The sequence below is a fragment of the Pempheris klunzingeri genome, chromosome 18 (assembly GCF_042242105.1).
Source record: "Pempheris klunzingeri isolate RE-2024b chromosome 18, fPemKlu1.hap1, whole genome shotgun sequence".
NCBI lineage: Eukaryota > Metazoa > Chordata > Actinopteri > Acropomatiformes > Pempheridae > Pempheris > Pempheris klunzingeri.
The window spans coordinates 1,379,576-1,394,328 of record NC_092029.1 but is presented as its reverse complement, the minus strand read 5'-3'; the positions used below and the strand labels follow the sequence as shown (position 1 = coordinate 1,394,328).

General features: G+C 41.9%; 1 protein-coding gene across 1 annotated transcript; it reads right to left on the bottom strand.

The window, feature by feature from the left end:
* Positions 1-4,519: 4,519 nt before the first annotated feature.
* LOC139217595 (NLR family CARD domain-containing protein 3-like) lies at positions 4,520-14,503 on the bottom strand. The gene is made up of 8 exons (XM_070848954.1): positions 14,431-14,503; positions 12,510-12,795; positions 10,609-12,400; positions 10,340-10,513; positions 9,366-9,539; positions 8,744-8,917; positions 7,774-7,820; positions 4,520-5,500 (listed from the first exon to the last, which is right to left on the bottom strand). The coding sequence occupies exons 2-8, from the start codon at positions 12,784-12,786 to the stop codon at positions 4,944-4,946; spliced, it is 3,195 nt and encodes a 1,064-aa protein (XP_070705055.1). The 5' UTR covers positions 12,787-12,795; positions 14,431-14,503; the 3' UTR covers positions 4,520-4,943.
* Positions 14,504-14,753: the final 250 nt, after the last annotated feature.

The following is a 14,753-nucleotide window of genomic DNA, read 5'->3' as shown; positions in this document are numbered from 1 at the left end:
ACCGATACGGGTTACCTCATATATGCTTCCTCTGGGTAATATTATCAGGAAACACTCCATTCATTTCCACTGTTGTGCACAGTGTACTAAGCTCAATAACACAAGCACAAAAACTAATGAAATGACAAGCATTTTATACATAGGCCTATAGTGGGTGAATGGCTGATTTTAGTGGTGAACAGTAAAAATGACAAATTTGAGTATTTTTCTCAAAAATGAAACCCTAACATTACAGAATGCATGATTATATTTTGTAATGGATGACAAAAGTGGTTTTATTGGGACTTTATGGGACATTTTTGTCCTCAAATGACAAGAGGGTAGTAAATTTTAAATCTGATGCTACACAAAAACGAATAATGCATCACAATCAATACTTTGGCTAATCTTTGACATATCCAAGACTGATAAAAAAAAACTCAATCCCCAAACATTTGTTATATTGAAAATAACTCATTATTGTGTTTTTTCATGAATAAAAACAGTGACATCAAGTTATCAAACTGGCATTTAAAGGGCTACAATCCTGAAAATGAATTTTTCATGATTTGAATGTTTGATAGTTTTGTGCAGGGTTGGAGTTGTTTTAGAGATTTATGCAGAAAAACATTAATCTGTGAAGTTTTTATAGCAGTTGTTTGGAAGTGGTAATTTTTGTCCTTAATGACTTAAGAGGGTAATATATTAAACTGATGTCTGAGGATGAAGCATGGTGGTGCGGTGGTCAGCACTGTTTCCTAACAGCAAGAAGGTTCCAGGTTCTAATCCCGGTTTGAACCTGGGGTCTTTCTGTGTGTTCTCCTCATGCTAGCGTTGGTTCTGTCCGGGTACTCCGGCTTCCTCCCACAATCCAAAGACATGCAGGTTAAATTGCTCGTAGACATGAGCACGAGTTTTTTCCTGTCTCTGTGTGTGGCCCTGTGATTGGCAGGTGGTCGGTCCTGGGCGTACCCTGCCTCTCGCCCGAAATCAGCTGGGATTGGGATAAGCGGTATATGGATGGATAGATCGTCATTAACAATCAGTATCAATAAAAACAGCAAACACAATGGGACAATTTACTCCAACTGTTAGAATGTAAAATTTGAGCAGATTTTCCCAAATTCACATCATGGTGAGCTGATGATTAACATGAGGACAGAGAAAAGTTTACCTCAGCTGTACTTTAAAGTTTGGTCAGTCTGTGTCTTTTTAATAACTGTTAGTGTCAAACAGTTTTAATGATGTGTGAAGCTATCCTGACTGTATGAACTCTCTCTATCTCTGTGCTTTAGTGACTGATATCTGAGTTTTTACTCTGTTTATATCCTCACACGGGGCACCATTTGTTGGGGTTTAACAAATGGTATGTTCAATCAGAAATAATTAATAATTATCAAAGATATGAATAATTATTTTAAATAATAGAACCTTGTATAAAGTCCACCTCAATTGGGGAACCACCTCGAATAAATTTGGAAAAAAGATAGCCAGTTTAGTCTCATAAGGTAACTAAGCTATTAATTTGGAATTATGTTTTATAATTAACTTAATAACTAATGCCAAAATGACCACATTGATAGCTAGCTGAAGGATTTTGGTGTTCTTGACAGTGTAGAGGTTGGCAGTATTCCCCCTTTACAACATACAGCTGACTTTGCTGCAAAACAGAGGGAATCGTGCCCACAGTAAAAAGGTACTGAAGTAAGGACAAGGACCGCTGGTACCACAACAACAGCCCTGTTTACCTGTAAAAGCAAATGATTACATGCACTGTGTTAACTGTGAGGGTTACTTCAGGAGGAGATCACTATGAAGGCACATGCACAATAAAGTTGAAGGTTTAAAGCCTGGAAAAACACGGCTCCAGACCCTTTGTGAACATGCACAGCCAGCGCCAGGCAGCGTCAACGCACAGTTTTGGAAACTGGTACTCAGCATGAACCTAGATGAAGTAACAGCTGTTGTACGCAAAGAGAGAAACATCCTGAAGTTTGGAGAGCACCTCTTTAACAAACATGGACACGATGCCACCAAACACGACTATATCAGACAGAAGATGAGGGAGACAGGGCAACTTGTGGTCCAAGCACAGAAAAATGGAAAGTTAAAGCAGCTGTCGGACTTTTTTGTGCCAGCTAATTTCCTGCAGGTGATACAGGCTGTTAGGAATGTGGCCGGCGTGAATGAGGAGACTAAAACATTCAAAACGCCGTCTCTGCCACTTAAATTAGGCCACAGCCTAAAACAATTGCAAATATCATAGTGTGAAGCCATGATGGCAGGTGAAAAGGACTTGGTTGAAGATGTGCAGGTTTTCAAACAAATTCATGACACTTAAGTGGAATGAGTGTGTGTCAGCACAGGCACTGAGAAACCTCAAGGAAGCAAAATGGAACACTCCACAGCTGCTTCCCTTTACTGAAGATGTTAAAAAGATGCATGAACATCTAAACAAACTGAGGCAGGAATACCAAAAAAAACCTGAAAGAAGAATCGAATCACAAGAACTGTGCAGAACTGGCAAAAATAACACTGTGAAGTCATACTGTTCAACCGGAGAAGAGAAGGGGAAGTTTCAAAGTTGCTGCTGAACGCTTTCATGCTGAGAGATGCCTCGTCCAATTATCTGGATGTCGAGCTCGCTCTGTCCGAGTTAGAGAGGAAGCTTTGCAAGCATTTCCAAAGAATTGAGATTAAAGGCAAACGAGGAAGAAAGGTCCCCATCCTCCTGACCCCTGATATGTTGGCTTCTATTGACCTGCTCGTCGAGACTTGTCAAACCTGCAAGGTCCCAGATGAAAATTAGTTTGTTTGGTAGACCACAAGTCATTTCAGAGGATCTGATGTCACCCGCCAGATAGCTCGTAGTTCAGGGGCAAAACATCCAGAGGCGTTATCCTCCACAAAGTTAAGGAAGCACATGGCTACCATGTTCAAGGTGCTCAACCTAAAGGACAATGAAATGGACGACCTCACTGACTTCCTCGGCCACGATATCAGAGTGTCTTCACGTCCCTACGATTGTGTGATTGACCTCCTACCCGGCACTTCTCCTCCTAAGGGCTGCCTGTACTCCTTATCTGCCCCAGATAGAAAGGCCATGGAGACTCTCTGGCTGCAGGCATCATACGCCCCTCCTCATCCCCTGCTGGGGCAGGATTTTTCTTTGTGGATAAGAAAGACAAGTCTAGACTTTAGAGGGCTGAATGACATCACAATCAAAAACCTCTACCCCTTGTCCCTCATCTCATGGATGATGGGGCAGCTGTGGCTCAGTGGTAGAGTGGGTCGTCCCTCATCCCCAGCTCCTATGGGTCAACATGTCGAAGTGTCCTTGGGCAAGATACTGAACCTAACTTGCTCCTGAAGCCTGGCTTCAGTGTGTGAATGCGTATGAAAGAATAGTCTCCTCCTAATTAGATCCCTCCTGTACTAATGTGTGTGTGAATGGGTGAATGAGGATGTCATGTGAAGCGCTTTGAGTAGTTGAAATCACTAGAAAGACACTATAAAAATACAGACCATTTACCATCTCGTCTGCCTTCAAACTGCTTCAGGGGGCCACCATCTTCACCAAGCTTGACCTTAATGATGTGCTCAGAGACATGCTCACCTGCTTTGTTTTTGTCTACCTTGATGACATCCTCATCTTCTCCAAGACCCAGGAGGAGCATGTCCACCACCTCCAGTCTGTGCTCCAGCGCTTCCTTGAGAACTCCCTGTTCGTGAAAGCGGAGAAGTGTGAGTTCCATGCCTCTTCTGTCTCATTCCTGTGGTACATCGTGGCTCAACGAAGCATCCAAATGGACCCAGCAAAAGTTTCTGCAATCACCTCCTGGCCTGTTCCTGACTCCCGCAAGCAATTACAGTGCTTCCTGGGGTTCGCCAACTTCTATCAGTGCTATGCAACTACAGCTCTGTGGCACGATATAAATAAAGATTGATTGATTGATTGAATAAATTGTCATAATGTTCTATATTATCATAATGATTATAATTATTGTATTGTCAAGATATTTAGTTTCTTCCACATTTGTCAAAACCATGTGGTCTATTTATTTACTAAGTAATGATCACATAAAGTCAGACCACATCAATACTGGAGGTGCTTTTATTTTGGACAAATATTTGCCCGTTATGATGCAGATTAAGATCTTGCTGTGTGTGCACACCTTTCTTCTAGTGACTTCAGACTTTGATTTAATACCTTTGATTTAGTTTCATACTATAAATATATATGTATATGATAATAATTCATATTTATGTATTATTATTTACTGAATGTGCAAAAAAGATTTATTGTACCAGCTTTAGTTTCATTCATTTGGTTATTAAAGGTTGTATATTTCTGATAGAACTTTCTCCTGTTATATTAAAGGTTTTCTAATTGAGGAAGACGATGTTTTACTGTGTCGAAGTGGTTACGCCTGCACACTCACTGCCTGCTGCTGAAGTCTGATTAAAGCTGCCATATTTATACATCATCCACACCAGCAGGCCGATCAGGTGTGTTTAACCATCCAAACCATCCAATGACTGGGAAACAGCAAACACAGGTTTATTTTCTATATGAACAGTAACATCATATCAGATTCATCATCACGTGCATCAGACAAAGGTATTAAGCTCTTTACACGAAAAGTGCTGAAACATTTCTACACCTGAAGAAGTAATCATCACCTTGATATGATAAATGTGTTCTGTAGGATAAGATATTTCTTTATCAGTCCCACGACGGGGAGATTTCTGTTCCTGCAGGCAGAACACTGAAAGGTGAACACAGTCAGTTTGAAGAGAAGCTCTCAGACTCACATTTTAAAACTCTTTCAAACCAAAATAAGCAAAACGAGCAGCTCCCATTACAACACAAACAACTTGATCAGATTCAGTTGTTTGTGTGATCACAGTGATCAGCTGGTCATACTGAGAGTGTTTCTGGAAACAGGAGGAGACTCTCCCTCCTATGGAGAACACAGAGACACTGAGGAACCAGGCCACCCAAAGCCAAAGCCAGCATACAGAGGCTGAGTGAAGGTGGTGCTGAAGGTGTGGAGGTGGATCAGTGAGTCAGAGGAGACTCTGTAGAAGGACAGAGAGCCGGCAGGACAGTCCACATACACTCCTACTGTACCAGAGGAGGAGGAGGAGGAGGAGGAGGAGGAGGAGGAGGAAGAGGAGATGGTTGTTTGTTTGTTATTGTACCTGACATAGTAACCACCACCTGAACAGATCAGACTCCAGGAATGATCATTTAATCCAAACCAACAGTCCTCAATGGTTCCCCTCCTCTTGATTCCTCTGTAACTCACAGCTACATTCACCCATCCTCTCCACTCCACCTCCCAGTAGCAGCGACCAGTCAGACCTTCTCTGCACAGCAGCTGAGGATGGTCAAATCTCTCTGGATGATCAGGATATGGCTGCAGCTCCTCCTCCACCAGTGTCACCGTCCTGTTGTTGTCAGACAGTTTGAGGAGTCTGTCCACTGTGTTTGTGTCCACTGAGAGTTCACAGGAATCTGATGGAGAGAAGAAGACACCAAACAGCAGCAGGTTATCAGCTGATCCAACTGTTGGCTTTGACTTTAGTTTATTCAGGGTCGAGCAGCTGGAGCCTCCTTCTTCTTCTTCTACACTGCGTGAACCGGTTCTGCTCAGTCACGGCTCAGGACTCAGCTGATGCAGAAGATCTGGTGATCAATGACTGATGACAGTTTGTGGGGCTGATTACATCATATTTAAATGTCAGGACACCTTCTGTGATCCGACCACCACAGAGAACATAGAACCACAGGAACTAGTGACCATATTTAGGAACTACAACTAGTGGAAAGATCCTCAGCACTGATTCATGAAGCCAGAGAACCACAGCAGGAGAACCAGGACCAGGATCCACAGGAACCAGAGAACCACAGCAGGAGAACCAGGACCAGGATCCACAGGAACCAGAGAACCACAGCAGGAGAACCAGGACCAGGATCCTCAGGAACCAGAGAACCACAGCAGGAGAACCAGGACCAGGATCCACAGGTCCTGGTTCTCCTGCTGTGGTTCTCTGACTTCATGGATCACTGCTGAGGATCTTTTTACTGATATTAGTCCTGTTATCATTATTCACATAGTGAATTTTTTTTTTTTTCGTGTTTTCGTGTTTTTCACTGTTACCGTATTGATCAGTGTCAGTCACACTGATCAGTCATATTGATCAGTATCAGTCATATTGATCAGTATCAGTCACGCTGATCAGTCATATTGATCAGTATTAGTCATATTGATCAGTGTCAGTCATATTGATCAGTATTAGTCATATTGATCAGTATCAGTCACATTGATCAGTCATATTGATCAGTATCAGTCACATTGATCAGTGTCAGTCACATTGATCAGTATTAGTCATATTGATCAGTATCAGTCACATTGATCAGTATTAGTCATATTGATCAGTATCAGTCACATTGATCAGTCATATTGATCAGTATCAGTCACATTGATCAGTGTCAGTCATATTGATCAGTATTAGTCATATTGATCAGTATCAGTCACATTGATCAGTCATATTGATCAGTATCAGTCACATTGATCAGTGTCAGTCACATTGATCAGTATTAGTCATATTGATCAGTATCAGTCACATTGATCAGTATTAGTCATATTGATCAGTATCAGTCACATTGATCAGTCATATTGATCAGTATTAGTCATATTGATCAGTCATATTGATCAGTATCAGTCACATTGATCAGTCATATTGATCAGTATCAGTCATATTGATCAGTATCAGTCACATTGATCAGTCATATTGATCAGTATCAGTCATATTGATCAGTATCAGTCACGTTGATCAGTCATATTGATCAGTATTAGTCATATTGATCAGTATCAGTCACATTGATCAGTCATCTTGATCAGTATCAGTCATATTGATCAGTAACAGTCACATTGATCAGTTATATTAATCAGTATCAGTCACATTGATCGGTATCAGTCATATTGATCAGTATCAGCCACATTGATCAGTCATATTGATCAGTATTAGTCATATTGATCAGTATCAGTCACGCTGATCAGTCATATTGATCAGTATTAGTCATATTGATCAGTATCAGTCACATTGATCAGTCATCTTGATCAGTATCAGTCATATTGATCAGTAACAGTCACATTGATCAGTCATATTGATCAGTATCAGCCACATTGATCAGTCATATTGATCAGTATTAGTCATATTGATCAGTATCAGTCACATTGATCAGTCATATTGATCAGTATCAGTCACATTGATCAGTCATATTGATCAGTATCAGTCATATTGATCAGTATCAGTCACATTGATCAGTAATATTAATCAGTATCAGTCACATTGATCAGTATCAGTCATATTGATCAGTATCAGTCACATTGATCAGTCATATTGATCAGTAACAGTCACATTGATCAGTATCAGTCATATTGATCAGTATCAGTCACATTGATCAGTCATATTGATCAGTAACAGTCACATTGATCAGTATCAGTCATATTGATCAGTATCAGTCACATTGATCAGTACCAGTCATATTGATCAGTATCAGTCACAACATTGGTTATGAATTAGCTCTGTATAAAGAGAGGTTGATTGATAAAGACGATTAATTGCATCTATATTTATTAAATGTTCATAAGTCAAAGAAACAAAGTGACAGGTTGTCATCTGTAGCTGACTAGAAGGCTGCAGTGTGGAGTCTGTAAATATCTTTAAACATCAGATTGTGAGCTGCTCTGTTCTCATGAATGAGTCTGAATCCACACTCACACTTCCTCAGACCAGGTTTCAGCCTGTGTTCTCCACCGTGGTCCATCCTGCAGGAAGAAACAGTCAGAGGATGAAAACAGGAACATTTCATATAGAGATGGTTTGTCTCAGTGTTATTATTGAACATGTTCTGCAAATAAAGAACAACTTCCACAATAAAACCTGTGAATATATCAAATGAATCTACAGAGAAATGAAAAGTGTTTGTGAACGTCTTCCCAACATTAAAACTTTCAAACAGATATTTGTGAATCCTTGAATTTCAGACAAACGTCCCACCAAAGTAAGAGCACGCCGTCTCTACGAGCTGTAGAGAAAACAACCAGCGATAAATGATGCGTTCAGTGTTTCATCACGTTAATGTGACGCTGATTATTAGTGTGTGTTCATTTGTTCTGGAGACGTTCTAGCACACACACTTCTGTCTGAGGATGCTCGTGGGCTTGTGCTGCTTCTTCAGAAATACTTCTGCTTCTGACGCAGCAGCACAAGGAAGCTGGACGTCTTTCCCTCCCTTATCTTCATGTTTAACCTTCAGTATCTAGTGAGGACTGGAAGCTGCAGCAGCGACAGCAGGCGAGCAAACAGCTGCTGTGCCGTTAGTCAGAATAACTTCTTCACACAAGCCTCAAACACAAGAATCCCAGCATGCAACATCTGCTGTGTCAATGTTGGGAAAGTTACTTACAAAATGTAAAATATTTCATGTTACTTTCATTTGAAAGTAATACGTTTCTTTACAATCTTACTGCCTGTGTAGAGTAATGTGTTAAACTACTTGTTACACTACTTTTGAATTATATTGTTTTTATTTCTGGAATTTATGTTTTCTGATCCATGTTATATTGGCAAAATATTTGAGTTTACAAATCTTTTTCTGTATTTGTGGAAGTTGTTTTATATGTATAGATTACACATTCACACACAGATTGTTGAGAGCACGAACACCAGGTTTTAACTCTGTTCATACCTGAGAGTCTCCAGTCTCCACTGTGGATCATCCACTCCAGCAGACAGCAGCTTCAGTCCCGAGCCTCCTGGATGGTTGTAGCTCAGGTCCAGCTCTCTCAGATGGGAGGGGTTGGAGCTCAGAGCTGAGGCCAGAGCAGCACAGCCTTCCTCAGTGACCAGACAGCCTGACAGCCTGGAATCAGGAAAAATATCACAAAATCTACACCTACTCTATCTTGAGGACATGCCTAAAAAATAATCATATCAAGAAGAATAATCATAAATGACAGCATGGAATTAGTTTTCAAAATGGTCAAGTACCAGTCATCAACACAAAGACACAACTTAATGATAGTCTTGATGTTTTCATTTCATTAGTTTGAAAAGTTCCCCATCAATCAGCTTCAGAAATCTAAGAAATCTCAAGGATTCAAGGACAGAACAGATTTAGGAATAATGAAATACGCATCTTTGATATGTAGCAAGAGTCACTGATGAAACCATCAACCTGTTTTAACAACCAAGTCACAGCTGCACTCATGTTATCAGGACAGTCTTTAAGAAGTTCCGTATTTCTTTAACACTGACGTGAAAGTAAAGCAGGATTTAAAAGGCCTTTTGATATGTGGCTGAACTCTGACCTGAGAGTCTCCAGTGTACAGTGTGGACGCTTCAATCCAGCACAGAGGGACTTCACTCCTGAATCCTTCAGGTCGTTGTTACTCAGGTCCATCTCTGTCAGATGGGAGGGGTTGGAGCTCAGAGCTGAGGCCAGAGCAGCACAGCCTTCCTCAGTGACCAGACAGAACGACAGCCTGGAATCAGGAAAGAGTTGGTACAATTTCTCAATGAAAAAAGAACTGCAAGAAAATCTACACCTATTCTCAGACTGTTATCATTACCAGGTCATCAAATATTGTCGTTTTGTCAACCCCTTTTGTGTCTGATACCGACTAACAAGGCACCCTGAAGTGTCTGTGCGAGACGCTAGAGGGCAATGTAGTGTAAATAGTGAGAAAGTCTGAAAAGGAAGGGGGTCAGATTGGATAAATGGATGGATGAATAGATGGATGGATGAATCGGTCAGACACTGAACTTTCAGCCAGGAGACAGTTTCACCCAAACCATCTTTTAACCAGGTGTTCATTACTCTTGCCTCATGATGAAGGTCCAGTAGACCTGTGGCGAGGTCAGAGTCCTGTGAATCTCATATAGAAGCTAAACAGAGGTCAGCATTTGATGACATGGGGGTGAAGAATGTTTCTGAACATCTAATGCTGCAGCTGAAGGGTGCCTTGTGCCTCAGTACCAGACGCTGAGGGATGTGTCTTTGACGACCTGGTAATGAGAACAAGTTAGTATCTACTGAGTCGCTGGCTCATAGACATACATCAAAAACAGAAAGACACACACAAACACTGATGCAGTTATACAAACCAATAGAAACTATTCAGAGTTACAGTTACAACTCCTTTCCTGTTTTGTTCGTTTGATCCCATTTTACAGAGAGTTATATGAGAAGAATGATCCCTCAGATGTGGAGTCTCCTCATCAACATTAACCTGAGTGTAAACCAACGTTTTAATCAGCTGATAACAAACAGCTGATCTCTGACCTGAGAGTCTTCAGTGGACAGTGTGGACTCCCCAGTCCAGAAGACAGGGTCTTCACTCCTGCATCCTTCAGGTTGTTATCACTCAGGTCCAGCTCTGTCAGACTGGAGGACTGGGAGCTGAGAACTGAGGACAGAGCTGCACAGCTTCTCTCAGAGAGGTTACAGCCACTCAGCCTGAGGAAGAGACAGTGATAAACACAATGGTAGACTTTCTTCTTTATGAAATATAAAGACTAGAAATGAATATATCCAGTGATCCATCCACCTACAGAGCTTTGCTGGAGGCTTTGACCACTAGCAGCAGCCTCAGAAGAGCCTCCTCTGAAGCAGAGTATTTCTTCAGCTCAAACACGTCCAGATCTTCTTCTGATGACAGTAAGATGAAGACCAGAGCTGACCACTGAGCAGGAGACAGTTTATCTGTGGAGAGACTTCCTGATCTCAGGAACTGTTGGACCTCCTCCACTAGAGAACGATCATTCAGTTCATTCAGACAGTGGAACAGGTTGATGCTTCTCTCTGGAGACAGATCCTTGTTGATCTTCTTCTTGATGTATCTGACTGTTTCCTGATTGGTCTCTGAGCTACTTCCTGTCTGAGTCAGCAGACCTCGTAGGAGATTCTGATTGGTCTGCAGTGAAAGACCCAACAGGAAGCGGAGGAACAAATCCAGGTGTCCATTTGGACTTTGTAGGGCCTTTTTTACTGCACTCTGGTAGAAATGTGTGGGTTTAGATGTGTCTCTAAATAGTTTAGACCACCATTTTGCCTCTGACAGCAGATTGACTCCAGAGTTGATGAAGGTCAGATGGACATGAAGAGCAGCCAGAAACTCCTGAATGCTCAGATGGACGAAGCAGAACACCTTGTCCTGGTACAGTTCACTCTCCTCTCTAAAGATCTGTGTGAACACTCCTGAGTACTTAGAGGCTTCTCTGATATCGGTGCCGCACTCTGTCAGGTCTGATTCATAGAAGATCAGGTTCCCTTTCTGCAGCTGCTCAAACGCCAGTTTTCCCAGAGACTCGATCATCTTCCTGCTCTCTGGACTCCAATGTGGATCCCTCTCAGATTTTCCATGATATTTGACATTTTTAACTTTGGACTGGACCACCAGGAAGTGGATGTACATCTTAGTCAGGGTCTTGGGCAGCTCTCCTCCCTTTGGGTTCTTCAGCAGAATCTCCAGAACCGTAGCAGTGATCCAGCAGAAGATCGGGATGTGGCACATGATGTGGAGGCTTCGGGATGTCTTGATGTGGGAGATGATTGTGTCGGCCTGCTCCTCATCTCTGAACCTCTTCCTGAAGTACTCCTCCTTCTGAGGGTCGGTGAACCCTCTGACCTCTGTCACCATGCCAACACACTCAGCAGGGATCTGATTGGCTGCTGCAGGTCGTGTGGTTATCCAGAGGCGAGCAGAGGGAAGCAGATTCCCCCTGATGAGGTTTGTCAGCAGCACATCCACTGAGGTGGACTCTGTCACATCAGTCAGGGTCTCATTGTTGATGAAGTCCAGAGGAAGTCGACACTCGTCCAGACCGTCGAAGATGAAGACGACCTGGAACTCTTCAAACCTAAAGATTCCTGCGTCTTTGGTTTCACTAAAGAATCGATGAACAAGTTCCACCAAGCTGCACTTTTCCTCTTTCAGCACATTCAGCTGTCTGAAGGTGAAAGGAAACATGAACTGTATGTCCTGGTTGGCTTTGTCTTCAGCCCAGTCCAGAGTGAACTTCTGCGTTAAGACTGTTTTCCCGATGCCGGCCACTCCCTTTGTCATCACTCTTCTGACTGGTTCCTCTGTTCCATCTGAGGCTTTGAACACGTCCTCACAGCTGATGGTTGTTTCTACTGTTGCAGGTTTCCAAGATGCTGTTTCAACCTGTCTGATCTCATGTTCCATGTTGACCTCTCCCGTGTCTTCCATCATGATGTAGATCTCAGTGTAGATCTCATGTAGAAGTTTTGAATTTCCTGCTTTTGTGATTTTCTCGAACACATATTGAAACCTCTTCTTCAGGTTTGATTTGAGTTTATGCTGGCACTTGGAAAGAATCTCTGAATGAATTAAAATGAGAAACAATTCAGAGGATGGCAGGGAAAACATGAGTCATCAAAATGTAAAGTACAATATCTTACATTGTCATATCCCTTTTTAATGACCTACCTGTAGGTTCTGAGATGGTGTTTGGTAAATTCTTCAGCAGATCATTCTGATTCATCAAAATCAAAACCATTCTGGTCACTTTGATGGTGTTTATACAGTAGGTCTTCACCATCTGATCCACTGTGTCCATCCTGTCTGCATCCTCCAGTCGACTCTTTGGGATTGGTGAGAAGCCTTCCAGGACTCCTTTCTGCTGCAGGTACCACTTGAATTTTTTAAAATCCTCGGCTCCCAAATCCTCCAAAGTTCCCAAGAGGACCTGTTGAGGTGTCGCCATCTGGCCTCTCTGTCAAGATACAAAAGACTGTTTTAAGATACTGCAGTTTATAATTTCAACATTTCATGAAAGCACAGGTTGATAATCTATGTTAAGAAAAGAGTGAGGAGGAAAACAAACAAACCCTGGAGAGAAAAAGGAAACAAGTACTTTTAGTGCCTAAACCTAACGAAACTGCTACCGTTTCACAAAGTTAAACTTGTGTTAATTATCGCTACCATGATGACAAAGGGCCAATATCCCGACCATCTTAGGATCCAGTGCATCTCATACAGACACCAAAGAGGCACCAGTGTGTGACACTATGGGAATAACAGGACGGCTGCTGTGAGCGTCTAATATGGTGTCATGAGCGTTGGTATCACAGCCAGCGGGAGGCGTGACAAAGTGTTGGTATTTGACACCCTTTGAATGAGAACAGGTTGGTTTTAAACCAGAGGTGTGGACTCGAGTCACATGACTTGGACTCGAGTAAGACTCGAGTCATGAATTTGATGACTTTAGACTCGACTTGACAAAATGTAAAGAGACTTGCAACTCGACTTGGACTTTAACATCAGTAACTCGTGACTTCACTTGGACTTGACCCTTTTGACTTGAAAAGACTTGCTACTTTCCCCAAACCCAAAGATTAAAAGGTATGTTGACATGGATCGCTATATATCTATATCTGTGTGTGTGTGTGTGTGTGTGTGTACCTGAGCGAGTGCGCTGTCGGCCCGACATCCAATCAAATTAGATCCATGTTGTTTTGATCCGACAGCATCCAACCAATCAAATTACAGGACAACCAATGAAGCGGATAACACAGCACGCCAGTTGGCAAAAATGATACCAAAGATAGTTTCGTTTGGGTATAAAAACTACGAGGTGGTACGAATCGCAGTATGTAAAACATGCGGGTCGAAGATTACGGACAGAGGAATTTTTTTTTTAAGTGATGACATGTTTGGAAAAGGTTAAGGCTAGATTTAAGTTAAGTAAAGCAAAAGGGCCTGTCCAGTTGAAGGTGAAAACTGTTTTGCAATATGATGTGAGATCAATACATTACAGGACAGAAACTGCTGTGCAACTAGTTATAGTGCAGTATGCTATGGAAATACAATGTCAGCACTTTTTGTGCAAATTGCATTTGTTTCTTTCAAATGTGTTTGAACAATGTTCTTGCTAAAAAAAGGTTTGAATAAATACAGATGTTGTAGCATACATGATCTGTGTAAATATTATTTCTCAGTTGTTAAAAGGACTCGAAAGGACTTGAAACTCAAATGGTAGGACTTGGGACTTGACTTGAGACTTGTTGGTCTTGACTGGGACTTGACTAGGGACTTGCCTGTCTTGACTCAGGACTTGACTTGGGACTCGAGGGCAAAGACTTGAGACTTACTTGTGACTTGCAAAACAATGACTTGGTCCCACCTCTGTTTTAGACACTTAAAGTATTAACTGTTAAAACGCTGCACTGATCTAAGCAGTCTAACCAAGTCTCACAATCCCTGCATGTCATCACAGATTACAATCGAATGGCTGCTGTTTTTTCCCCCCCTGAAAACTGTGCAGTGATAAAATTACACAGTCAATCGCAGCAAATGGATATTTCTGTTTGAGTCAAACAGTTACACATTCCTCTGGTACGTTTCTTACCTGCTGAAGTGACTTCAGGTGTACTTACAGACGCTTTCAATCTTCAACCTTCATTCTTCCTCGTCAGGTTGTCTCTGTGCGTGTGATCTGAGGACGCACCCTCATTACGTCAGAGTTGAAAAAAGTTCAAAACCAGTTGAACCGGTGGTAGTTTCCAGCCAATCAGAGATGCAGCTATTCACTCATTTCCTGTCCTTTACCTGTCTGACAGAGGCTGGAAAAGCAGAGAATGCTTTCTTGGTATTGTGTCAAAGAAAAAATACTCATTCATTCCTTCCAAACTCTCATCACTGTCTCCTTTCCTGATTCCTCTGCATGCCACT